Consider the following 27,960-nt stretch of genomic DNA (forward strand, 5'->3'; position numbering starts at 1 on the left):
GAAATTAACATGAAACGAACGAAGAGATTCGTGGCGTACAGTTTAGGACGTGTCAAACAAATGTGCGTGGTCTGAGGCCGAAGGTAATTTTTGGGAGTTTTTTTTTTTTTTTTAATGTGGAATGTAATGGGATGAGATGATTAAAAGTCTTATATTATTATTTGAAAGAAATTTTTGAAAGAGAGTGGGATGCTTTGAGACGACTTTCCAAATCATCTCTTATCATGTTAAATTCATTTTTGTCAACCTTTTAGTTTGGGGGGTTGAAGATAAAATGATATGATATAAATAATATTTTTATAAAATTATCATTATCCTTCTCACATTATCTCACTCTTTCACTCACCCTCATCTTAAAATTTAAAAATATAATTATATCTAATTTAAATTTATTAATTTTATAATTATTCTTAAATAACAATTAAATAAAATTATTTAATCCATTTCATTTCACTTTTTTGTTGTAATATAATGATGTATCGCTAATTCATGAATGATACTTATTATTTTACTAATGTTATTTGTTAATTTAATATAATTAATTACACATTGAAAGTTTTAAAAATTTATGTATTTTATAAGTTCCCATTCGTTAATTGACATTTGAATGTTATTAAAATAAAAAATTTATATATGTAATAAATTTAATTCCAAACCGCTTGTTTCTTATAATATAATGATGTGTTGTTAATTTTAAATTTAGTTTTTCTATTTTATTAAAACTTGAATTGATTATTGTTAATCATAAATGGGTTATTGTCAATAGCTTATTATTTATATAGGATGAACAATAGTTTCATTAGACCTGTGTTATCAATTTTTTTAAATTGTTAAAACCTAAATGAATTATTGTTAATTTTGAATGAGTTATTATTAAAATCTAAATGAATGTTTGTTGATGAAAGACTAATACTTATATAGTTAAGTACATTCAACTAATTTTTCTAACCTATTAAAGCCTAAATAGATTATTTTTAATTTTGATTGAGTTGCTTTTAAAATCTAAATAGATACTTTTTGATAATTGATAGCACAAGTTTAATGAATATGTATTTATCCTATATAAATAATAAGTTATTCAGACTTCAACAACAACTTATTTATGATTAACTACAATCTGTCCGAGCTTTAACAAAATAGAAAAAATTAAATTTAAAATTAATAATATATTGTTATGTTATAAGAAACAAGTAGTTTAGAGCTAAATTTATTACTTTTATAAACATGTTATTTTAATGACATTTAAATGTCAATTAACAAATGAAAACTTATAAAATAATAAGAATTATTTAGAAATTAACAAAATATTATCATGTTATAACATGAAAGTGATATATAAACTTAAATTACTACATATATATTTTTTTACCATAAAAAATTAAATGAATTAGGTAGCTACCAAGCACCAAGTAGCTAAGGAGGACTTTAAAAAATTAATTTGAATTAATTGTCACTGAAGCTTTGATAGATCTATGATGGTGGCTCGACCAACAAAGAGGAGGTATTTGTGGCTGACGATAGTGGGAGTTTTTTTTGGTAAAAAAAAAATAAAATATGTAAGGAGTAATTTTATCTTTTCACTATAAATTATAATTGCATTTCAGTTTCTTAATTCTGCGATAAAACCATTTTGTTTTTAACTGATATTAAATCTCCTTAATAGTCCTTGAATAATATTTTTGCTTTAAAAATATAAACATTACAAGACAATCAAAAAAATTTGTTTATCATTGACTTTTTTTTTTTTTTTCAAAAGCAGGGTTACCTTAAATTGTCAGGACTCAGGAGTCAATCTACAGCGCAATGGGGTCCTTCGTTGGATAAAATTAGAGGTAAGATTTTTTGTGGGACAATAAGTCTCCACCATATGCAAAGGCAGGCATGGTTAATTAAATATACTGGGATGTTATTTATAAGTAATTTTTAATTTTTAATATATTTTATCAGGACAAGAAACATTTAAAAGTTCATTAACTCTCCTTAAAAATTTAATAAGTTTTCAGTTTTATTTTTATTAAATATATATTTTAATAATATTTTTTGGGCAAACATTTAATGAGAGTAAATTTAAAAATTTTATGAAAAAAATTAATTATATGTCCTATAAACATAACCAAAAAAACAATTCTCCATATCATATAAATAGGATCTTATTAGCTAAGGCTCCGCAAACATCCGGTTGTCTTATTCAACCCAATCCAATAAAAATATTGATCCAAAAGATTAAAGAAATCAAAAAGACCAAACTAACTTCTCAAGTTGGATTGGATAGGAGATCAAGCTCTCAGGCCACTTAGTCCAGTCTGATCCTATGAAATTAATTATTTTAATATAATTTTAATGATATTTAATATATTTGAATAGTTTGAAGTTTGAACATAACATTTCCTTCATTCATATTTCACCCTTATATTTAATATAATTTTAATTTAGTTTGCTGTTAAATTATTATTGTAATGTATATTAGACATGTTGATGAAATTTGTTGAATGCTGTTATTACTATTGTTCAATTTACAAATTTAAATAATGTGAATTGTAACTGAAATATTTTTTGTTGTTACTAGAGATTATTACAGACTTTTATGATTATAAGTATTTTTATTACTTTAATTGAGTTTATTAAGATAAAATGAATTGTTACATCTCATACAGGAAAAAAGCAAAAAAAAATTAAGTGAGTATTCTAATCTTATGGACTAAGTTCAGTTTTGTTAATTTTCGGGTTATAACTAGACTAGATAGAACTATGAGTTGCCTAATTCAGTCCTTTTTCATGAAAGAAACCAGATTTTATGTTAAGTTAAAGTTCAATTTTATTTAGTCTTTTGTGCAGTTTTATTACTAGTTATTATTGGAGTACTAGAGCAACTGAGTTGCGCTTGTCAAGAGGATTTTTTTTTTTTGGCTTTCGCATCCTATATCCTAAAACATTTGAGTATGTTGAGTTCATTGTCGCCCAATCTACTCTAGAGTAAGTCAGATCCTTATTTAGGTGGGGTGTTCTTTGAAGAGATTTTGTGGATATCATTGGCAAAACATACTTTGCATGCAGTTACACTGTTACATATCCCGAGACTCAAACTTGAAATCTCAAATTAAGGTGTCCAAGTTCTTGACCACTAAGCGTTCGTTGGTAAAATTTAAAAATATCTTTCATTAATAAAAGAAAAGGAGGTAAAGAAAATTTATTTATGAAATGAGATAATGGAGGTAATATTAAAAGAATTATAATTAATGAAATTTTATTTTTAAAAACATCTAATATTTTGAGACATTAAAATTACATAAAAAAATATTTTATAAAATAGGAGGGAAAGAATATGTTCAACTTGACAATCTTGAGAGGGACGCGGTGGTGAAATACTGAAATATATAGTATACTCAAATAAATCGCCAATTGAGTAAATTTATAATTGCTGTGTGATTTTTTTTCGTTTTTTTCATATACGAACTTGTAAACAGGAGACGGTCTCTTCAGAAAAAGCAAGAATAATGGCCCAATGTCGACACGGTCTTGTGTATTTTTTTAAGTGACAATTTATGATGGCCACACCATCCCACTTTTTATTTAAAATTAAGCTTTGCTTTGTATTCAAATTTTGCATATCAGTACAAAGTGGCATAAGTGACATTCTTGTGACAGCGGCTGCAAATGTTTCGACATTTTCCTACCCAAAAAAAAAAAAAAAAGTGTATGGACTTTCAAGACAAAAAATCATATCATCAATATTATTCTCACAGGGGGATGTGATTCCATGCTTCTTCTCCTTCTTTTAATGGAAAACCACCTAATCTTTTCTCTTTCAAATTATTCTCAACCATTTCTTTAGTAATTAAAGCTAATATCTATCATTCATTTATATATATTGAAATATAAAAAGCTAATTGATGAATTTGCTACAAATACAATGATATAAACCAGAAAATAAATAACAACTTCATAGCGTTTGAACATGCATGAACAAAACTAAATACTGTATTTCTCAAGATGTTACGTTAACTAGCTTACACCATGCTATTCCATGTCTTCATCTCTCTCCTACACTTGTGAATTTTAGGACTCTCTCCTGATTAACTAATTTACATAGATCAAGGAGATTTATGCATGTTGATTTTTTAAAAAAAAAAACAGTTTGCTATTTTTTTTTAAAAAAATACCCATCATTTTAATCATTTATGTTAGAGCATTATCAACATAACTTATACATACATCATAAAAAGAAAAAAAGAAATCTAACTGTAGAGATAATTTTGGAAAAAAAAAAAAGATCATAGATTAAAGAGATTGAAGTTTTACCTTTAGAACAAAACAACTCCTCTAAACTAACTCCTACGTTAATATTTAACATGGAAAGGAATGTTTTTTGTGAAATTGATTAAGAGTGAAAACATAAAAAGGAGTTTGAATTTGAGTTTTGAGAATGCAGCAGCATTGATGGTAGCAAGAACTTTAATCTAACAAGATCTCATCCTGACTCAATTCAATTTAGTTTGAGCCTCGTTGAAATCTCCTAAACCTGACATAGGGGGATACGCATAATACTGAGTGTTCTGGGAAGGAGAAGATGGAAGATGGAAGATGTAACTTGTTAGTAGGAAGAAGGAAGCGGCGTGTATAAAGAATGGAAGGCATTGGGAGGAAGGATTGGAAAATGAAATGGGAATGATTCAAAGAAAGAGGCACAAAGCAAGCAGGGAGGCAGGGACAACACTCAGCTCAGAGGCTGCACCAAAGTAAAGACACACAGATATCATATCCCCAAAAAGAAAAAGATATCACTCCATACAGTAGCTCGCAGTAGGAATTCTCCTTTGTTTGAACCACTTTTTTCATACCTCTTCCTTCCCTGCACCTGCATGCCTCCATTCTGCCATCCTGTTTTTCATTTCTCTCTCTGTTTCCCGCAACACAACCACAGCATTTAATTAAAAGTCTCTGCTCTCACGCTGCCTCTGCCTCCGCTAATTGACCCCTTGTGCCCTCTATATTTGGTCACACCACACAAATACTCTCTAATACTACAACATCTCTTTGAATCCCTAGGGCTCAAAATCCAATGACCTCTTCACCTTTTCATTACATTTTCTTGTTTCTCTCGCTCAACTTCTTTTTTTTTTTTTTGAATTAAAATAACATGTATTATAAACAAGATCAAACCCTCGACCTCCCATTACATGAGAGCTTCATGTCACTAGGTTATGAAGTCATTGGACTCACTCACCCTTTGGTCACAGCATTTGGCTTAATTCACTTGACTCCTCGTAGGCTTTGAATTATTCATAAGACAAATGCTGTTCATTTGCGGATCACTTGAGTGCTGTGAGGACAATGCATACACAATTTGCAATAAAAATTTCATATCAGTGTACATACGGCTTTTAGAATAATTTGGCAGGAAATGGCGAAAGAGAGATTGTGGGTCCAAGTGAGATTGGTATGGCTCTCTCGCACAATACACACAGCCTTTATTATGTACTCTGGAGGGTACCCCCTGCCCTACTATACCTGCCCAATTTCTTTGTCTTTTTATAAAGATCATGCCCATCCTGTCGCTCTTGCTACCAGACTTTCTCTTTCTTATTTTTAAATTAAAAAAAGTCATTTTCAAATACTCGCAAGAATGTGTAGTGTATTTTGATTTAGATTTGATGTTGTGGGATTTATCCCCAAAAAGATATTTATACGTTAAGATCTTTATCATAGAATTAGCTAGATTTGGTGAAAGATTAAAGAAAGATACATACAATGTAATCTGACATGCATGTGCAAATCTGGATGAACAGTTACTTTAGGGGAGGGACAGAGGAAATCTCAAGAGGGACAAGCTGATACCTCTTTGCCTTTTTAATTATGGCTTTAGAATAATGCCCACCTTCACTTCCATTATTCAAATTATGCAAAGAACCAAAAGGGTTGGGGAGGGGGGGGCTTGCTTATCTTCAAAAGAATGGCTGGCCACCACAAATACCAAAGTCAGTATCTTAAGAAAGTGACGCGAACCAGAGATTCAATTCCAAAACCCATGGCTCCTAATAAACCACTACGCCTTTCAAAGCACCCACATTTAGCGATAAGCAAAACTACGTCGACTTTGTCACTAATAAAAAACGACCATCATTATTCTCAGATAGAATAGAAGATGCAAGATAGATTCTCTTTTGTTTTTCAGCAATATACCCCAGAGCGTCAAATCTGAGACGCAACTTCAAATGCTACGAGCGAGCCTGTAAACAAATATCTCACCTACTCATGAAATTTCGCTACACGACACAAGCATTACATTTTGGATTCTTCATAGATTTTGGTTAATAAATAAATAAATATCTACAAATACGCGAACTGGATTCAATGGCTTTCGTTCCTTAGCTTACGCTTTACACCAACTTCTAAAATATACATGGTAATTTTTATCAGCGTAGACATGGATATTGAACAAGATGTTTAACCTCCCGTTCTTTGCAGAGAAGGCCAAAACTGAAAATCAAGCATTAAAAGGCTCAAAAAAGATTATCCCGAACTCCATTGCAGAACAAACATTGAAAAAGCACTAGAGTCATGCTAATAAATTCACATGATCTATCTCTTTACTAAACACGATAAGAAAGCGGTATATCTTCATGGAAGAGGGCCAAAACTGAATCTAAGCATCCAAACACTCTAAGATTACCCTGAACTGATCCATTACAGAAAATTTGGCAGAAACTAAAGTCGTACACTAGCTAGCTGTTTACACACTTCAAAAAGCCCTAAATCACACCTCAAACAGAACATCACTAACCAGTACGATTTTCTCCGGAATTTTGTGCGCGCTCAACCTTCCATCAGCTTGATTGATCGAGCCCAGTTTGGATGTCTCATTTCAGAGGCAAAGGATCCTGAAAGTAATTATCTACGACCCACTTGGAAGATTCAAAATCATCATCGAGTTGAAAGGGAATGTCCCTCAAAATCTCACTAGAAATCAGTTGAGGCACACTGGATTCAACAAACAACGGCTGGCTCAGAGGAGTTTCGTAATCCGTATAACAATAGGACACGAATTCAGGTGATGAATCTGGGAACAAGAACTTTTCTTCTTCTTCTCTGGATTCCTGGATGCCTGCCCACCCTGTACGCTCAAAGGACCCTCTCCCACTGTATCTGAGAACAGAAGTCGGCGAGGAAGAAGACGACGACAGTAAATCTCGAGACTCTTTGCTTGAATCGTAGACACACTCATTTTCCAACCACTTGTTCTTCTTCTTCAGAGGACATTTCACTGACCCTTGGGACGCGTCATTACTCAATGGCAGCACGAGAGGTTGGTGTTTCTCGGGCGGTTTGATTAAATTAGTAAGAGCGTCGGCTCCTCTTAGACGAATGGCTTCTATGTCGTACATCAAAGCCGCTTCCTCTGCCGTGTCGAACGTGCCAAGCCACTTCCGAGCTCGCAGAAACGGGTCCCGAATCTCGGCTGCCCACCGCCCCCACAGTCTCTGCCTGACGCCGCGAAACTTCTTCCCGTTGGGAAGGCCCTGTTTTCTTCGGGGTATTGCAGGACGTTTCTCCCTCTTCTGCTTCGACTTCTCCTTCAAAATGGGTCTGGAATCACCGTTAACTTCTCTGCTAGCTGTGAAACTCGAGAAATCTTCGATTCTGATCTCATGGACAAACTTCTTCGGCGGGCGAGGAAATCGGTGGTCTCTCTCGTCTTCATCACTGGAAGAATCAGTAGCATAGTTGTCAGCTACAGAAATCCGAACGACTCTTGGTTCCCCCCCAGTAAAGAACGAGTTTCTCACAAGCTTGCTTGTGATGGTTTTCTGCCCAGAGAATTCGGTTCCCCTCATTTCTGTGAGAAGCAAGAGAGCTGAAGGTCAATCGCACATTACCAATGGGCAATGGCCGAAAGAGCTTTTTTGGGTTGCTGAAACGGAGTGAGAGTGTAGAGTCAAAAGCGAAGAATGGCAGATATTATATATTATATACAGTAAGATATTACAGGCCGGATTTCCTAAAATGACAAAGCCAACATTTAATTTGTTTTTACTTTTTAATAATTAGGTTAATTAAGGAAATAACAATGTTTGATTTGAATTTTTTTTTTTTTTAGGTGTTGTTCGGGAAAGAATCTTGGCAGGAGGGACAGGGGTACGCGCAGACTCCGGGGAGCGAAAGACAACCATACGACTCGCCGCATTTATAAACAAAACCGTTTCGTTACGCCGGTGCGGCCATTCATAGGCGCCACAAAAATTCCATAACTTCCAGTACTTTAATTCACATCGGCCAAAAAAATATTTTAATTCACATTTTTTATCAGGTACTGGTACTAGCAATTGATTAATAATAATCGGAATAATCAAACTAAATTTTACTAAAAATAAAAAGCGTTGAATGTGCTCCCTTCAATTTATGATTAACCAGTAACAACATTTAAAAACAAAATATTCTTGAATCATGATATAATATATTTTTTATAAATTTTATTAGTTTAAAATATAAAGTGTTGGATAATTTTTGTATTTATTTTTTAATTATACTTCTATTCTACCTATTACTCTTTTTTTAAACAATCATGTATTAAAATTGCAATTACTATTATTAAAGCTTTTATATAAGGTATCTAATTAAGTATAAATGAAGAGATATTGATATTTTAAAAAATTTAAAATTTCAACAAACTGTTATTTGTAAATTATTAATTAATTAACTATAATTTATATTATAACTTGAAGAAAGAATTAATATTATGAAAATATAATCAAATTTATTTCAGTATTTCATAAAAAATATAAGATTTTTTTTAAAAAAGTGAATGTTAAAAATATAAAATATTTTAATATTTTAATAGTGATCATTATTTTTTAAAAAAATTCTTAATAAATAAATTATTTTATATTTATTTTAAAATAAAATAAATAATTATTTTAATAAAGAGTAAAATTTGATTAAAAATATAAATGAAAGAGCATATTTTTGGAAGCCACCTTGACGTCAAAAAGAGGTTTGAGCACAGATATAATAAGTTGTTATGATATCAGGCGGGCTTGCATTGCTTCGATACGCACAGGCATGGAATGGAGACAACGGACACTTTTTGGCAAAACGGAAATGACACGTGGCGAAATAGGATTGGTGTGAGAGGAGGACTCCCTGGGTACGGATGCCTAGACACATGAGGTGGGACCACTGTCGTTCGTATTTGCTGGTGACATGATTTAATCACAGTCATGTCAGACATGGGTAATCCTCTGACTGCCCCGGCAATAATAAACTATTTTTTTATATATATTTTCACAACTATTTAGGATCTAAGGGTCGACATTCATGAATTACTTGTATTGTTTACCAGTTGGTGGCTGGGATATCAGGAAAAATAAGCGGAAAAAAAATCTGACATTTCCCCATATTTTTGGTGAAATTGTTTACCATGTCTTCCCTTTTTTCGAAAAATAAAAAATGGAAAATGACATGAAAATCGTTATAAAATATGAGTAACAACTAATTCCGTGAATTATGTAACTCTTCTCATGTCTTTTGAAATCTTTCTAGTATAAATATCTTTTATGAAATGATTATATGTCCCCAATTTAAAATAAAAAAGAAATAAATCTATGATTAAAAAATTTATAAAACGTAACTTGTTATTTATTATCCAATTTTAGTTATTATCATAGTTATTATTTAAATTAAAATAATTATTTATATTTATAATACAATGATTTAAAAAAATTGTAAATGAAAAGTTGTGATTTTTTATCTCATTTTAATCATTGTTAGAAGAAAATTAATTATCATTTAAATTAAAGCAGTCATTGAAAGGACATTAATGTAAGAAATATCTTAAAAAATTTAAAAAGAATTATCACATTTCACATAATTTTATTGTCATTTGTATGTTTTGGAGAATTTTTCTATCATTTTCAAAAAGAAAAAAAATTAACATGATAGGTAGAGAATGAACATGGTCCTTCTCCTTGGCATTAATATATAGGGTAAAGTTACAAAAGAAGAGTCACATCATATTTTTGTTCAAGTGTGTGGCTTATGGTTTTCCATTCTTTTCATGTGACCCTTCGTATTTCTGTTCCCTTTTTTTGGTTAGCCAAACATCTTTTGTTAAAGAAAAAATAATTAAGGAAGAATTATATTAAATAACTCAATATAGAGTGAAGTAATATTTAATTTAAAGTTACAAAAATAGTTTAATTATTTAGAAGGATGAAGAGGCCAAAAACAAAAGTCAACAAAACCATGTTACCTATTCTCTCTTTTAAGGTTTAAACATATTAAGGCAAAAGGATATTTGCAGTACAAAAATGTGATAAAGGGTATTTTGAGTCATCATATTTTCTGTTTTGGTCACGGAGCATAATTAAAATTTTAATAAATTTTTATTGTGGAACCTCATACTTTGAACAAAGCTTAATGTGAGTTGTAGAATTTATAATTTATGAATAATACAGCTTCTTATCAAGTAAAGAGATATTCTAATAGAAATTGTTATGTTTGTTTAAATGTGAGGTCTTGAATTTAAATATATATGAATGCAAATTTGGAAGAACCACAACTAATTGAGTCTGATAATACTTAGACATGACCCGATCAAATAATCATATAAAAATGTATAAATATATGAAAATATTTCCATATAATTTTTTATAATAGTCAAAATATAGATATTTAAGATTTACAAGGTTTTAATCTTGAGCACCAACTCTATATCATCACATGAGCAAATCATTGGTGTCTTTGAGACAAAGTTCTAGGCTTCTAGCTAGCATAGTACTTGGTGAAAAGAAGATTAAAAATGCAGCAACAATCTAAAAAAGATTTGTAGTCTTAGCATCAAGGTATGATTTTAGCCTTTTAGGCTATTAAACTTGTTGTAAACAAGATAAATACTTAAAAAGCATGCAAGTAGTGTCGTGTACCCAAGGTTTTTTCGTTGAAAAGACAAAAGGAGTCCTTTTTGAACTTCCATCTTCGTTTTGTTAGATCATGGGAAAGCTCAGTAACATGAGGTTTGAGTTACTAGTCGCCCATTCTTTTTTGGACATGTTAATTGAAGTTGAATTGCTACTTGTGCATCCTAGAGAGTGTCATATAGTATTAGTAAGTGGCATTATTTATAATATGTGAAAAATATGATTTAACATAGACTTATAAAATATATAGACTCAGTCTTTTGAGTGTACTTATTAAGGGTGGATACCAAGTTGGTTGTATTCCAAATCACTCTTGCATGATCCACACTTACTGAAAGATTTTTTTAAAAATCTATTTGTTAACTCTTTTTTTTAAAAAAAAAATTAGAAGGGTATGCACTAACAACCTGAAAGCACATGCAGGATCGAATCCAAAAATAAATGGAATCTATCATTTGAAAGAAACCAAAATTGAATGGAATCTATCACCAAAATGCGTTTGGAATTTAGATTGTCTTGTGAGTTATAGAACGGCCAACATATATACTTTCCTTCATGCTTTGATGTCTACAATTGAAATAGGATTGGAGAAAAAAAAATTATATAACTTTTAGAAAAAATTAATCATTTAGTTTTTATAATTTTAACCTAATTATAATTCAGTCTTTTAACTTTGACTCTTTATAACTCAATTCCTAAAATTTTGACTTGGTTGTAAATAAATTTTTAAACTTTATCTTTTGCAATTTAATCTCTAAAATTTTAACATTTTAAATATTGATCTTTATATTTTAAAAAATAAATTTATAAGGATAAAAAATATTTTGAGCTTTTAATATTTATAATATTGATAAAGATTAAAAGCATTTAATAATTTAAAATATTTTGAATTTTTATAATTTCATTTTTTAAAACATATGGATTAATATTTAAGAGGTTGAAACTTCAGAGACTAAATTGCAAGAGGCAAAATTTAAGGACTAATTTACAACCGAGTCAAAACTTCAGAAATTGAGTTATAACAAGTTAAAATTTAAAAACTGAGTTAAAACTAAGTCAAAACTATAAGGATTAAATGATTAATTTTTTCTAACTTTTACTATAGTACTTTATGATAACTATGTAATTATTATAAATAATTATATATTTATTCAATTATATTGTGCCATTTTATATTATTATTTCAAGTTTCAATTACATATTTACTCACCTAATTATAGTTATATTTATAGGACAAAGTTCTAAGGCCTCATTTGGTCCTAAATTTATGATAAAGATGTAGTAGTTAATTTTTTTTTTCAACAATGCCCCTCCTTATTTGTATCAAGTTATAATTCATAGATAAATTTTATTGTGACCATTAATTTTAATGAAAGGAAAAATTGAAAAGATAAGCATTTTTTTATAAATTTAAAAATATTAATTACTCTTCCTTAAAAATGGTGAAATTGGTCAATTTTCTTATATAATTAGAATAGGAGGGAGTATAATTTATGATATAAAATTTCTAATAAATTATACTATTTAAAAAAATAATTAAAGTGTATTTTTCCTTATACTTTTCTTTACAAAGCATTAGGCACCTTATATTAATAAGTTAGGTATTTTTTTCTCTAAATTATATTTTAGAGGAGTGAAAATCTCTCCCTGCTATTGATTTGTTAATGAAGGATAATTTTTGCTCCTATAAAAAATGATTTAAAAAAAAATATCTCACTTATTATTATAAGGTGCCTAATACTCCTTGAAAGAAAATATAGAGAAAAAATATATTTTAAATCTAATAATAATAACAATAATATTTTTAAATAAATTATAAAAGATGAAATTATAAGAAAATTAATAATGATTAAGTCCTTTAAATTTATAGATTCTTCTTTATAATTTTTTTGGTCAATTGATGGTATTCTTTCAAAATATTATATTGTCCAAATTTAATATTTTGATATTTTTTAACTTTATATTACAAAGAAGGAAATGAACATCCAAAATAAACTGTTAAAATTAATATTATATTATTAACTTTACAACTTATTTTTTTTAATTTTAAAACTGAAAACATATTACAATATAAGAAAATGTCAATTAAAAATAAATGACAATTCAATTTTATATATTCATTATTTAATAAAAAATTATAAAAAATGATCTAAAAATTTTTAAAAACTTAACCGATATGAATTTTATTAATAAATAATAATATTTTAATAATATTTATTAAATTTTATTTTAATGAAACTTAAATTATTTAGTGTTTTTAAAAAAATTAAAAATAAATTAATATAAAAAAATATACCATGTTAGGAAAAAGTAACAGTTGATAAATTAATAGACGAGATTTTTATCTATTACAACTGCAATTATGTAAAATAATAATAATAATTTTAAAATTAAACCAAGACCGTTAAAATATTCTGCACCACCCAAATATATAAAAATATACATAATAATAATTTTATCAAAAATTATGTAAAAGTTAAATACATACATATAATATATATATATATATAGTTCTCATTTATATATTTTCATATGAAGTTATAACAATTTTATCAAAGATTACATCAGAACCAATTAAAAACTTTAATCAAATGGCAATGAAAATAAAAGAAGAAAAAATAGACTAAGAGTAATGGAAAAGAAAATACTACCCATGATCCTTCCAGCTAATGTCATATGAAACGCATTTATTACTTGTTAGCGCTTTAAAACTCTCGCTTCAAATTCTTGCAACAATGTTAAAACCAAAAAAAAAAAAAAATCCAAAGAAAGATAAATACAACCGTGTATTGAAAATTCCATCTTCAGCTCTCAGTAAGGCGCAACAGCAAGGAGACAAAGCAGTACAGTTGTGATTTTGGCCATAAAGCAGTACAGCTGTTAATATGAAACTACAATCAGCAGCGAATCTACATAGCACGTGGGGGAACATTATCATCAGCAACAGAAATTTCACAGCACCACAGACGAAATTCATACAGACAAACTAAAGCTTATATAAGTTTTCACAGATGAGGCAAAATGTAAGAACCTATCCTCAAATTGTCTACAGCATAATGCAGATGATAGATCGTTAGATTATACAATTACACTTTTAACAATAAATGGAAGGAAAAACTCTGACGCCTTCCAATATGTTAGCCCATGGCATACTTCTGAGTCCAGCTCCTGGCAGTGGTCTCATACTTGGCCCTGTCTGTCTTGTACATATGAGCAATTTCTGGCACCAGGGGATCATCTGGGTTTGGATCCGTCAAGAGGGAGCAAATGGAGAGCAAGACCTGAAAAGGGAAACACAAACCCTTCCCACCCACTTAAAAAACAGCAATGGTTCAACACAGATGAGGATCGTAGCTATGCATTCCAATTCAAATGTCCTTTTTTTTTTTTCAAACAAACAAAAAAATATATACATTAGGAGGCATGACCCTTTGACCTCTATTCACATCCCACCCCACTTTGACTATCTTAGCCTCAAGTCACTGGCTCATGTGGCCCAGATGTGTTCCTTTTAAATCTAAACAATGGCAATATAGGAAGGATCACAATAGCACCGCAAAATTGTGGCACCCAATAATCATAGCGTAATAGGAAATCATGAACTGTTAATTAGATGGCCAGAAGTCAACGGATAGCATTAACTCACACCTAGGAGGCTTATTACAATCTGTATCACCATAATTGGACATCTGAGAAGTAAGATTGACAAACAAGTGTACCAGATGCAATGTAGTTAACTCCTAGGTCATCATCAAAATAGCACACTGTGATTTAAGCATCATCAATATGGTACATAAAATTTTCCCAGAAGAAGTGCCATGCATCAATTGTTTATGTTATAAAGTATGGTGTTAGAACCTTAGATATCGTCAAAGCAGGGCTCCACTGCTCCTTTAAGATATCGAGACAAATACTACCATTGCTGTTGATATTTGGGTGAAAAACTTTGGTTCTGAATGCAACCTGCAAGGACAAAGCGAAACAAACAGAAAAAGAATTAAAATCCGAACAAAGTGCACGTCCTTTAAAAAAAAAAAAAAGTTTACTGTGAAGCCAGATCCAATAATGTAAAAGCAAGCTGTAAAGAAGCTCTCATCCATTTCCAGAGTGTAGAAGAGGGTTCAGAGGATAAAGGCCCATGGAAACTACACTATGACTGAGACATTATAAAGTCTTAAATTCCAAGTGAAAAGAGCTAATTGAATTAACTAAGATATTAGACATAAAAATAAAACTTTTCAGTTGTCTGTGTTGAGTAATCTGTTAGGATAGAAATCTTAAAGAATTGAATGTTCCTAATTATCTAGGAGTCAAAGATTCTGTCACTGCTTAGGAATCTATCAACCATCTTTTGTAATTAAACTATTGTAGTTAAAATTGATTCTTGGGAGTTGCCTCTATTTTCACAGTAACATAAATAAGAGATGAGAGAGGCTGTCATAAACGAGTCTTTCCATTCATTCCACTTCCGTCTTCATCGTGAAGTTTACAGTTTTTTCTTTCTTTTAAATGACAATAGAAGAAGGATTCTTTTGCCTTTTTTTTTTTGGTAATAGTGGTATAGTTATGCAAAGATCTGCCATTCACTTCACTTGCCAATATTTGCCAAGGTCCAAGGATCACTCATAAGGCAATTTATGTGTTTATGGCACATGTTTTTATTAATCATAGCATAATACATGCACCTTGATGCAAAATATCTACTTGAATTTACCAAACACAATTTCATGATTTCATCAGCTTCAAATCTATGAGAAATGTATAATCTTTTCATTAAGATCAGGGTATGGCATACACTTAACTAAGTCATTAGAAACTGCAGTATATTAAATATTCAAATCATAGAATTTGCATTGATATGTAGCCACGGACATACAAGAAAGTCACGAGGGTGTGAGTTAGCATTTATCACCAGGAGTAATCCATCATTTCCCATTAACATTTCAATCAAGACACTCACGTAAAGAACAGGGAAAAATGAACTATTAAGCATATAGTAAAAGAAGGATGAAACGGAAAACGAAGTATAGAGAAACACAAGTGCGCAATACAATAGTCATACAAATAGCAAATATAATCCTTCCAAATAAAGGTTTCATAGAATAAAATAATCTACATCCACTGATCCCAAGCACATCAGATGCAAACTGTTAAGCTTCTATTTTTAAGGATCAAGGTAATACCTTAGGTGGCTTGAATGGGTAATCAGGAGGAAAATGAATGGTGACGAGAAAAACACCACCAGCATAGGGGCTATCAGGGGGGCCCATTATCGTTGCTTGCCAGTGAAACATATCCTCTGCTACAGGGCCTGAGCAAGTGATGAACAAAACATGGTACAATGAAATTAACATCAGTAAAATATATTATAACAGATACAAGAAAGCGCTTCAAATAAAGTTTTCAAGTTTTAGCATTGAAACACGAACTTTAATCTGCTTGTTTGTTAAAACTCAGAAATGCAATGTTGTTTCAATGATAATTAGTGTGAACGCTAGTCCTATCCAAGCCCTATCTATCTGTATAGCAAATCAAAGAAAAATATGTTTAAATTGAATAATAATATTTTCAAAGCTACTAGATTCAATCTGCGAGAATCCTCGAGCCCAACAGCTACGATCAAACGCAGGAATTCGGCGTTTAATTAAAAAAAAAAAAGGTTGTGAAAAAATATGTCAGCTAATCACAACTTCAACATCTCTATCGTCAATTATCTTCGGCAAAACTATTCAACGCTTAAGAAAATGACCCACAAAATCCCGCTTTTTGACAAAAACCTTATAAAAGCCATTACAAGGGTTGTGAAATTTACAAGCCATCATCACATCATGCTTCATTGATAGATTATATATCGAGATTTGCACGCGCGCGCACACACACACACCCCTACCAAAACAAGTAATATTGTCAAATCAGAATCACAAAATAAAAAAAAATCAATAAATAAACAAAACAAATAGACCCACATACATATAATTTCCAGAAACCACAGATCGGATCTCAGAGGAACCCTAACGACTACTGAAAAAAGAGAAACAACAAAAAAAGGGCTAAACAAGGGGGATTTGGTAGAAACGGATTGATACCAGCACTGCAAGAGGTAGGAGGGTCTTTCTGGAGGTCCTTGAGCTCCTTCAAGATCCGTTTGGAAGCCATGAGAGTAGTTCTGCCGAAGAACTGAAGTCTTCGTTTCGATCTAAAGACGGGGATGAAGAACGAGAAAAAAGGGTTCCTTTCTGAAATAGACGAACGAGTGAGAGAAGCCAACTTGAAGAAATGACGACGGAAAAGGAAGCGATTAATGTTTCGCATATGATAAAATTGAGGTCCCTTTCCACTTTTACGAATCGTGGTTGTGAGTAGCTTGATCCAACTTTCTAGGCGAAAATTAAATTGTGAGTCCTTATAATTTACAACTTTTTTAAAAAAGCCTCTATAGTTAAAAAAAAAAAAAAAAACTTAAGCAGTAGTACCTTTTACAATTTAACGCGGGAGCCCAGCTTATCCTGACAAATAATCTATTAGCTCAGTTCTTTTGGCCCCGCCAAACAATCTATTAGCATAAGTTGGTCCATATTATTTGTAAAATTTTAATAACCTATCCTTTGTTAGTCCACATCTATCAAATATCAATTAATCAACTCTATCATTCATAGCTTGTAAAATGCATCTGATTGATTCTAACTGGTTAAAACATCATTAGTCCATTTTCTAATTTTCTTTATCTTTATTGGTCAGTTTTAATTAATACTTTGTTTAAACCTGAGTTAACCCATTTTACGTTCAAACTATGGGTTTATTGTGTTCACATTATGTAAATACAATCATTCCCATACCTGTATTTTCTCCTACCAAAGGAACTAAAGCGTGCCTTTATTTGTTATGATTTTTCTCCTTTTTAGATAAATGCAATGTTTACATTTTCAATTTTCAGTCACGTCTTCCCGATATCTTTATCAAAGATAAAAATCATTTCATCTGCCTGTTCTCATTTCTCCCTTTCTCAATCGATCCTCATCTTTCTCCTCTGGTCTCTGTGAAGGTGATTCTCTCACTTTTATTTCAATCTTGCAATTTTTGTGTTCATGGAATATGAATTTTGTATGAATGTTATTTCTTCATTGTGTTATTCGTTCCTTATTTCCCTTCATTTGTTGTAGATGTCGTTGACTACAGTTTACAAACTAAATGAACTTCGAGAGGGCTCCCATGCTGCTGATATTTTCACATTATCGAGGTCTTCTAGGTTAATGACTCTGGGTTTGCGTCAGTCTTCATGTCCCTTTGTGCTGTTGTGATGGATGATGACGTGTATGACCTGGTAATTTTATTTTCTGCTGTTCACTTTCCTCTTTTTTTTTTTTTTTTTGTTCACTATCGCATTCTTTTACTCTTGAATAAATCATGAATTATGATTTCGATTAACAAGACTAAACCATTTAATATGTTTGCTTAAACGCATTTAAAAATTCAGTTTCATTGTTCAAAATTGTAATATCATTTGTTGATTGTGAAGTAATTGCTTCATTAAGCTGAGATCAACATATGAAAGCAACACCCATGGTACAATTGTATCAAGTTCTACGTTAGCCAATAAAGACAATGAGGTTATTGGCTTAAGTAGTAGGTCTTGAAGGAGAAAAGGCGAGTTCTCCATGACATCTCTAATGGTAAGCATATTAGATAGTATTACAACAGTACTTTATATATCAATTGTAACAATTAAATTAACATTAATTGTGTGTAGTGACTGATTAGTCTCCTGGGAATGTCATCCAAGGATCTAATTTAAGAAATTCTGCCAAACCTACATGTGAAAGTCCATTTTCTAGGGAAGAGGAAGAAAACTTCTCATGCAGATACAATTAACTTAGCTTTTAACTTGGAAAAGACCTGTGAGTTTGTAACAATTCTAGGTATTTTTTTAGTAGAATTTAAATCAGTGCTTGCTCTCCTTTTTTTATCTTACAATATACTTCACAGGCACCCAAAATTCTGATGGTGTTCAAGACTTTTCAAGTTAAGTAGAATCCTTCACTGAGGATCATGAAGCCGATACAAGATTCAAGGTCTGCAGTAATATCTCTCATGTAGTTAATACTATTTCTTGCATCTTCCAACTTTTAAATTATCATCATATTTTTAGGTGAATTAAAAATCCATTCCTAACTCCTTCATTTCAAAATATCTGGATGATCGAGATCCAATTTACCAATGTCAACGTTGTCATACTATCATGTGGCTAGCAAAAAGATTAAAATGGGTTTCGGCTCCCCAAGCTCCAGTTTTTTTTCATTTTATTGTTGTCATCGAAAGATAAAGATTCCAAACTTTAAACTATACCCCTCAAATTGGAAGAATTATTTTTTTGATAAAGAAAGTATTAACAGAAACTTTTCTAAGTGACATCCATTCTTATAATGATATATTTTTATTAGAAAAGGAATTATGTTACAATTATTTTCTCCCACTTTATAATTTATTCCATATCTTATCAAGTTTGTTAACGCTAATTCAATTAAGGCAACCGTTAAACACACAATATCATTAAAAAAATATGTGTTATGCTTCATTCTCATTTGTTCCTTTTTCATTCAAATGTGAGTATTACAGTTGTTTTGTTCATGCATCACACTAATTAACTAATATGCGATGTGACAAGCTAATGCTAATGTGGGTGCCATCAAATGCAAAGAAAATAAATCCATGTTATTAGATTACACGGAGTGGTCTAAGTCTTTAAACTCTATTCCTTGGCATCTATTTGCCTTGGTTTTCAAGTGATGGTGGTATAATAGATGATGACAGCAATCCATTGAGAAGAAAAATACCTGGTCTTTGAACATAGTTGCTTCACCATTGAGTTGCTTGAAAACAAGTTCCTAATTAGAGCTAGTAATGGCTCAACCTGCCATGCTACAAAAAAAGAAAAAAATGGATTGGGTTAAAAAAATAAATTCATTTCTATGCAGGGGTGGTTTTGGCCCGCCTCACATAACTTGAACTCTTTGGTTAACAAGTTGGCCTACTTATATTTTTTTTTAAAAAAAAAGAAAGACAAAAATCATAACACCGTTCTTTCAATTCTCAAACCCTCATCATTATTCAAATTACATGCTTATTACCTAATGTTGTTTTTACTTGTCACATTTAATTAGCTGAGATAGTTATAAATCCATGATCAATCAAGCGCATTAGTGTAACATGCACTCAACCAAAGACTTCTTTACAATTTAATTTGAGTAAGATATCTTTAAGTAGGCACAAGCTATATAGTCATCTACTTTTTAAAAAAAAAAATTATGAGTTTTTAACCTATCAAGTTGTGGAAAAATTCTAACTTTATTTTTCTTTATATTGTCTTTGCTATTACATTTTACTTTAATGAATTTATAATTTCTCACCTAGGAAAAAATATAAAGGTTAGCCTACTAACCTTTACTCAAAATAATGTCAAATTTAATTTTACTTCATAGATTTCTGCATATTAATTATATTTTCATGTTTAACTGTGTGATACTAAAATTAATGATAAATAAAACTTCTAACATTATGATGAATTTGTAATTTTTAAAATTAAAAATTTTATATAAAAAATATTTTACATTAACTAATCCACCGTGGGTTGGTAGGAATATAACTCATATAAGATGTGAGTTATAAACTCACCCCATCAAGATTATAACCTAACTTGTGGTTTGTGAGCTTACTTATATTACCAGCTGTATGATCCTAATCAAATCACTAACCTTTAAAATGTGGTGTGAAATTGCTGTGCATCTTAAAATAAATAATAACCTAATTAATTAAAGTGTTGGTTATCCAACAAGAAGGCCAAAAGAAAAAAGACCCTAGTGTCTTTGAATTTTTTTTTTCTTTCTTGATCTTCTGTAATATTATAATAATTCATTTCAAGTGATGATTAGCTTGCTCTTCACGTGTCTATTTAGTTGGAATTCTTTTTTCTTGTCTTTTTGTTAATGTTATCTTGAGATATATTTTCTTAAAAACAAGATATTGAGTAAGTTTTTGGCTTGTAAAAAACTACTCCCGTTGGTTTAAATTATAAAACATTTTCAACCACTTTATTGAAATAAAAAATGATAATTAACTCATTAAATATGTTTTAAAATTAAAAAAAATTAACTTTACCTTTATTAAACATAAAAAGAGAAAGACACATAGTATATGATGAGCCATAAAATTAAATATATGACAAGGGTAAAATTAAAAGATGATAATAAATAACTTTCTATGTGTCTTATAATAAGAATTAAAGAAGAGTATTCTACTATCTATCATAAGATTTCAACTTCATTTTTACCTAACAGATGAAACTCACCTCCATTACATTGGCATACCAGTGGAATATAAGTGGGGAGAGAATCCTCACCAAACACAATGAGCTACTACGGGAATGGATGATGAAAGATTTTAAGAAAAATATAACTTTAAATTCTTATAGTTTACTTGAGTTTTATTATAAGTTTTTGTATTTTTTTATATATTTTAAATTTTTATATTTTTATTAAGTCTTTAAAGTATTATTCATGGAGAAACTTAAAATATTCAAAAATAAAAGTATAAAAATTTAAAATATTAAAAAAAGTGTAAGAATTTATGATAAAATTCAAGTAGATGTAGGAATATAAAGTTCTACTTTCCCAATATTCTAATACATGGTCTTGCTTCTCCAGCTTGACCGCTTCAGCATCTTCATTGGTGTTACTTTTTCTTGCGTCCCAGAAGTCAGCACCTGCATGAGGGGTTTTTTAGCCACTTTAGCCTTCCTAAAACATTGTACTGTAATTGCCCGATCGAAGGTTTGAGGATGAGTTATTAGACCTTTTAAACAAAAGGAATTTATAGGGCAAATGGCGATAATTATAGGGACTGACTCACGTTTTTTAAGTACAAGGACTTGCGTCGAAACTGTAAATTATAGTGACTCGTTAAATAATTTCTCCTATATTTAATAACCCAATTTCGGGGTCACAATATAATTATTGGCGTTAATTATTTGTAAAATTGGCCCATAACATTGTGACCATGCCTTCATGGCCCAAACTTTTGTGGGTTATAGCTTATCCAAAATACAAATTGGTAACATTTTTACAAGAAACAGTTTTCCAGTGTTTCAAAACTCAAAGTATTCTATTTGATAAGAGTTTAATTAGATATATTCATTAACATGTGATTAATTAGATAGGTTCATTAATATATTTTTTTTGTCCAACACAGGTTGACAGTGGTCAAAGGTTTGAATGAAGTCAACTCACCAATGAACATGGGTTTATTGTAACATGATTTTTTGGACGGTGCATCTCCTTAGTGAAAGTATTTGTGATTTAGGTCAATGAATGAATCCTCTAAGTTGGATGTCCATTGGTAACCTCAACATATTGAAGGTCCATGCTTTGAAAAAGCTGAATTGTGCTCGTCATGAGCACACAAGCATTAACACGTTGCTTATAATTCAAACCAGATGCGGCCATGATTGGCAATGAAGATCTCACAAATTTGTTCAATAATGATTAGATATGATTATTCTTCTTTTTCTTTTTACGTGGGTGCCTAATTATATATGGCCTATATATGAATGATATCTACTGTTATTTATTATCACTCATTGTGATTGAAATGTTCAAACTACTCTATAATCTCTATGCATTATCATACACATGGTTGGGCTTAGGGATGTACAAAATTGATGCCCCAGCCAATTATTAATTTTCCACACTCTTCTCTTCAAATAATTAAGCCTACCTTTGAGCAATTTGTGGGCAATTATAACTAATTAATTGTTATACTCCTAACCAACCAACATCAAAGATAAACTCTATATATCAAGCCGCTGCAATTTTTAGTGATGATATGAAACATTATTATCTCAATATACATGGGATGCGTTTATAGCATGATGCTATTCAAAATTAGAGAGAGAGAGGGGGGGTGTGATATCATTTTCTAGCCAACCGCTGACCAATTTTCTCCACCATAGATCTTCCAATCAGAATGCTATGTTACACCTTAATATTTAATTATCATATAACTCTTTATCTAACCCACTGCGTTGCACCTACATTTGGTTTAATGCATAATTTTTTTTTTGAAAAAAAAAACACTTCTATTTAAAGATCAAAAATTAACTTTCGCACTGTTATGATAATAATTGGCCTCAAAATAAGAAATACAATGGACTTGGCTGAAAAAAAAACATTTGATATAAATTGAACGAATACATAATTTAAACATCCCTCAAAAATATAATTTATTTTGAAAGTTATTAATTTAACTCATCCATTGGATATATTACTTGAAATGTTCTCTTTACTCTGTGTGTGCGCGAGCACGCGCAAAAGAAATGTTATCTTTTTTCCTTCGTTCAACAAAATACTTTATCTAAAATTAATGTAGCGCCCTCAAAATAGAAAGAGAACGATACGAGACATAAAAGTATATATCTTTCTTTTTTATTTTTATTATTTTCCACATTTTCTTTTAGAAACACTTTCTATATTCTTCACGATTTGAATTTAACGAATAAAAAAAGAAGAAAAGGAAGAAGAGGAAGGAGGAATGAAGGAACCCCGCCAAACAGATTCTTTTATTGCACAAAGAGGAATACACGAACTTCTTCACTTGTACAATGACTGATGAATGCTTATCAACAATCACTTGAAATAATTAAGTAAATAAATAAATTTTATGATATAAATATTAAATACAATCACCCGGTATAACCTGTGAGAACCTCACTCCCCATTGAGAAGAACCAAACAGTATCTTGAACTACTGCAGATGATACCCTTCTTGTTCTAAGACTGTGACCCCATTTTTTTCCCTTTCTCCAAGCAAAGTATTTTACAAACTTATTACTTTCACTTTTGTAAAAGACCAAAAAGAAATTTTATAGATCTACAGTCCCCATCGGTTCTGATTCAGAACTGCGTGTTGCAGAGCAACTTGAGGTACTGTAGTAAAACCTTTCACTGTTCACAGAACAAGTGGCCAGCTCATTGTATCTTGATCCTGCACTCATAAGAAACAAATAACTTCAGAATCATCATACTTTACTATCAAAGCAAACAGGGGCTTTCCTTCTAACCCAGTTGGTAGGAGGTTGTCATATCTGATAAGCATAACTCACCAAAGAACTTTTTCTTTTTTTAGGCCAAGTTAATGTTCAACATATTCAGAGAGATCTGAGAATAGAATTTGATTTCAGAATAAAGAAAGATATCAATTGGGAATTTCGACCAAAAAAAGTAATGACTTACTTTAAATAAATCTCTTGGCCATTAATTTTTTCTTTCTATTCGGGGAGTCTAGCTATGAAATTACCATAAAATATAAAGTTGTTACTGGAATATTAAATAATCGTGAAAGTGATTTTTACATCACAAACAAGCATAGGATTATACTTAGCTGTGAATGTAATCAAGATCTTTGGTTATCATAATTTTACAAGGAGTGTGTCATAATTTTTTTCATTCAAAATTACAAGTCAAGAGGTTTTATAGTTTTCTCATTCTAGTTTGTACATAAACGGAGTTTTATAATTTTCGTGCTCGAGATCATACAAGATAATTTTCTCAAGCGAATATTTTGGCAAGAGGGATGCACTGAACTATTTAGAAAGTCATTTTATCAAGTCCCTATGGCTTTTGCACTGCAAGCCCACTTATGCAAGGGCGAGGTACCGAAGACATTGCAGTGGAAACATAAAAATAGGTCCAAATGAAAAGTCACGATTGTCCGAGTGTTCGGTTACAAATTAGGTGGGTTTGTTCTGTGAAATTTGAACTAAATCAAGCTCCAATAACACCTACAATTAACATGACCACAAATAACGCAGGATTTTAATTTATACTTAAGACTACCTCATCCTAAAACATCATGCAATTTATGCAAGTCATACAGCCCAGACCAGAGAGAATGACAGTAAAAGGTTCTAACAAATTTATTTAATGATAGTTTAGTTTTCAATAAAAATTTTTAAAAACAAACAATTGCAAATTCGGATTGTAGATAAGATATTTGCGATTAAATGTAACTCGTGTTAGACCTCATTTTTAAAAAAAAAAAAAAATTCTCAGAGGGTTAGCTGTCATTAAAATGATCTTCTAAGACTTAAAATGTCATTCTCCAGACAAACTACATGTGTTCTGCTCCAAGATTAAGTTGTAACTAGGAAATTTTGCACAGGGAATTGATTTTTCAAACAAAGCGGAGTCAAATACAGGTATCTCATTACTCCAAACTCCATGAAAATTTGATTTATTGACATTCTCATTCGTAGTTACCAACTTACAGTTTCTTTGTTTACAGGCAAATACGATCTACTTACAAGCACATATACTTTTATCTTTGTAAAGATTTCAATTTATAAAATGGTTCTGAATCCCGATAAACCAATGCAGAAAGAATTCAAAAGAGGATAAAACTTAAGCAGAATTTAGAATGAAGTTTACCATTTGAGCAAGGTGATGGTGCATTTGGGCATCGCTCCACCTTCAAGTTTTTTCAATGTCACTTCTCCACACACCACTGTGATCTCCACACTTCCTATCTTCAAGCTCTGCACACCCACCCCTACTCTGGTTCGAACCTCCACACTGGGCACGAACTCTCTGCTTCGAAACTTCCCCCTGAGATTCTTACCCTCATTATCCTCCAAAATCTGATCATTCACGCTCGTCTCCGCCTTCAGAAGCGTCACCTCCTTCTCCTTAATCAAGAAACCCGGAATCGTCTTCCCCCCCAGATTCACATTCCCATTGTCTGTCGAAATTCCGAACCTTGCCTCACCGAAATACCACTGAATTTTGCTGTTTGGGTTCTTGACTTCCAACCTCGTCACCGTGCTGGCGTCAAGGTACGCGCCATCGGGCTTCTCGGTGACGTTCAACCTGGGAATTCGGAATGATTGGAGGTGGAAAACCGGCGCTTGCGGGTCGTACACGATGTAGATAAGCGAGGCAGCAACGATGAGGGCGACGGTGAGAACGATGATGCAGGCGCAGAAGACGCAGCAGCACTTCCGGCAACAGCGTCGGCGGCGCTGCTTCCTGGACCGGAGGGAGAGTGGGAGAACGGGCTTTCGAGCTAACGGAGGTCTCGGTTTTGGTTGGTGCGGATTGTTCGGGTCTTTGTAACCTGGTGGTTTCTGAAGCACGGGTTTTGATGGCGGCGAAGCCATTAGGTCTGTTAAGACTGTGGATTATCGAGAAAACAAATAAGCAAAGTCAATACCAATTCAGAAAGTGGAAGTGACAGTTACGAGAATAAAGCAAAGTACATTCTGACAGGAATGAATGGTGATGGAGCAAAAATCACAATTCTGGGTTGAAAAGACGGCAGAGTTAAGGAGAATCGAAAGAAAGAGCGATAGTTTGAGATTGTGAATGAAGAATGGAATTGGAGAATGCGAAAATGGAAGAATGAGGAAGAGGTAGATCTGAATCTGGGACGATAAGGGGAAGACGATGCTGAGTCGGGTCACGAGAGGAGGAGGAAGAAGACAAAGGAAATGAGAGAGAGAGAGAGAGAGAGTAGAGAATGTTTGCGTATGGAAGGGTCCTGAGGATCATGAGGATGCAGGTTATCTACTGCCACCTCCACGCGCATGGCGGGAAGCGTTTCAGAACGCAACGCATTTGGCAGGCTCATACACTGTGATTTCTCCTTTGATTTTTTTTTTTTTAAACTAACAATTTCACAAAAATAAAAAACCTATCAATGAATTTTCTTTTTCAAACAAAATAAATGTAAATAATTTTTATGGAGATACATGTCATTCTATTAAAATCAATTTTATTTCACACGTTGGATATGAACACTTTTTTTAATAAGAATTCAAACTTATATATATATATATATAAACTAACACTTATCACTCATTGATGGTGTCGTGATCCGTAAGGTATTTTGGTAAATATGCATAAAAATTAATTATATCTAAAAACATTGGGTGCAAAATAATTTGTATAATTGGTAGGACTTTGGAATAATTCTCCCAAATTTTTAAGGGCAACCATATAAGAAATAATTATTAGATAAAAAATAAAATATATTTAAATCATCCAACTTTAAAATTAGATTTAAATTTGGATAAAATAAAAGATAAGACTTACATACCTAATCTTATATACTTAATATATTTATATTTAATTAAATTATAACAAGTGAATTTTAATGTATTAATAATTTTAGGGTTAATGAGAAAGTAAGACTCTCGACTATTGTTTGAAAATTATTTTGGACCCTAAACTTTTAAAATATGTAAAATAAATCTAAACTTTTAAATTCATAATAAAATAAACCCTGACCGTTAATTTTTTAATATCGTTACTGTTTTCATAGGTACTGTTTAGGGTTTATTTTCCTACTAATTTAATTCTGACTGTTACAATATCCGTGTGAACAGTAACATCGTTAAAAAAAGTAACGGTCAAGTTTATTTTACTATAAATTTAAAAATTTATGATTTATTTTATATATTTTAAGAGTTTAGAATTTAGGGTGATTTTTCAGCAATAATCCAGAGTCTTATTTGCACATTAACCCATAATATTAATAAACTTATTATAGAATAAATAATTTATAAAATATTTATATGTCTTGATTTAATTAGGTACAAACACACTAAATATATAAAGTTAAGCATATAAGTTTTTTTATATTTTTTTTATTGCTTATAAGTATATTTCTATTGAAAACAATTATGTTTAAGGTATAACCCTTATTACAGAAATGAAATTTAGTACCGTGCATCATGTAGCAATACAAAATGAAACACCGCTAATATTAAAGTTAAAGTAGAAAGATGTTGTTCCTTATTTTAAATGTCATTGTTTATAAATTATTTTTTTATTTATAATTTTAATAAATAATAAGAGATAGCATTTTAAGAGTGACGAAACGCCATCTCTCATATTTTTTATTAAATTAATATTTTATTCATAATTAAAAGTAAAGAGGTGATTTTTAATTAAAAATGCTACTTCTTTACTCTGTTAATAATTTAACATTTTATTTTATAAGA

The 27,960-nt window shown here is 31.0% G+C and overlaps 3 protein-coding genes across 4 annotated transcripts; all 3 read right to left on the bottom strand.

Annotated features, from left to right (window-relative positions):
- Positions 1-6,857: 6,857 nt before the first annotated feature.
- On the bottom strand, positions 6,858-7,832 carry LOC129289381 (ethylene-responsive transcription factor CRF5-like). The gene has a single exon (XM_054926136.1). It carries the CDS (start codon positions 7,830-7,832, stop codon positions 6,858-6,860), a length of 975 nt encoding a protein of 324 aa, XP_054782111.1.
- A 5,913-nt stretch (positions 7,833-13,745) lies between these two features.
- LOC129288527 (ubiquitin-conjugating enzyme E2-17 kDa-like) lies at positions 13,746-17,270 on the bottom strand. Its single transcript, XM_054925152.1, has 4 exons — positions 17,000-17,270; positions 16,097-16,224; positions 14,772-14,876; positions 13,746-14,194 (listed from the first exon to the last, which is right to left on the bottom strand). The coding sequence occupies exons 1-4, from the start codon at positions 17,223-17,225 to the stop codon at positions 14,051-14,053; spliced, it is 603 nt and encodes a 200-aa protein (XP_054781127.1). The 5' UTR covers positions 17,226-17,270; the 3' UTR covers positions 13,746-14,050.
- A 6,223-nt stretch (positions 17,271-23,493) lies between these two features.
- LOC129287850 (NDR1/HIN1-like protein 13) lies at positions 23,494-26,497 on the bottom strand. Of its 2 annotated transcripts, XM_054924098.1 has the most exons (3): positions 26,215-26,497; positions 25,388-26,129; positions 23,494-23,945 (listed from the first exon to the last, which is right to left on the bottom strand). In XM_054924098.1, the coding sequence occupies exons 2-3, from the start codon at positions 26,113-26,115 to the stop codon at positions 23,930-23,932; spliced, it is 744 nt and encodes a 247-aa protein (XP_054780073.1). In that variant the 5' UTR covers positions 26,116-26,129; positions 26,215-26,497; the 3' UTR covers positions 23,494-23,929. The 2 variants fall into 2 exon arrangements, with proteins under 2 accessions (XP_054780073.1, XP_054780072.1); XM_054924097.1 differs by having other exon boundaries at positions 25,388-26,496.
- Between the last annotated feature and the right edge of the window lie 1,463 nt (positions 26,498-27,960).

Source organism: Prosopis cineraria, unplaced genomic scaffold (assembly GCF_029017545.1).
Source record: "Prosopis cineraria cultivar Desert tree isolate PC_DT_omini unplaced genomic scaffold, ASM2901754v1 PC12, whole genome shotgun sequence".
Classification (NCBI taxonomy): Eukaryota; Viridiplantae; Streptophyta; class Magnoliopsida; order Fabales; family Fabaceae; genus Prosopis; species Prosopis cineraria.

Coding starts and splice junctions, on each gene's coding strand:
- LOC129287850 (XM_054924098.1), bottom strand. CDS start 26,115: ATGGCTTCGCCGCCATCAAAACCCGTGCTTCAGAAACCACCAGGTTAC.
- LOC129289381 (XM_054926136.1), bottom strand. CDS start 7,832: ATGAGGGGAACCGAATTCTCTGGGCAGAAAACCATCACAAGCAAGCTT.
- LOC129288527 (XM_054925152.1), bottom strand. CDS start 17,225: ATGCGAAACATTAATCGCTTCCTTTTCCGTCGTCATTTCTTCAAGTTG. Junction 16,225..16,999: donor TCCTACCTCTTGCAGTGCTG/GTATCAATCCGT, acceptor TCACTTGCTCAG/GCCCTGTAGCAGAGGATATG. Junction 14,877..16,096: donor ACCCATTCAAGCCACCTAAG/GTATTACCTTGA, acceptor TTGTCCTTGCAG/GTTGCATTCAGAACCAAAGT.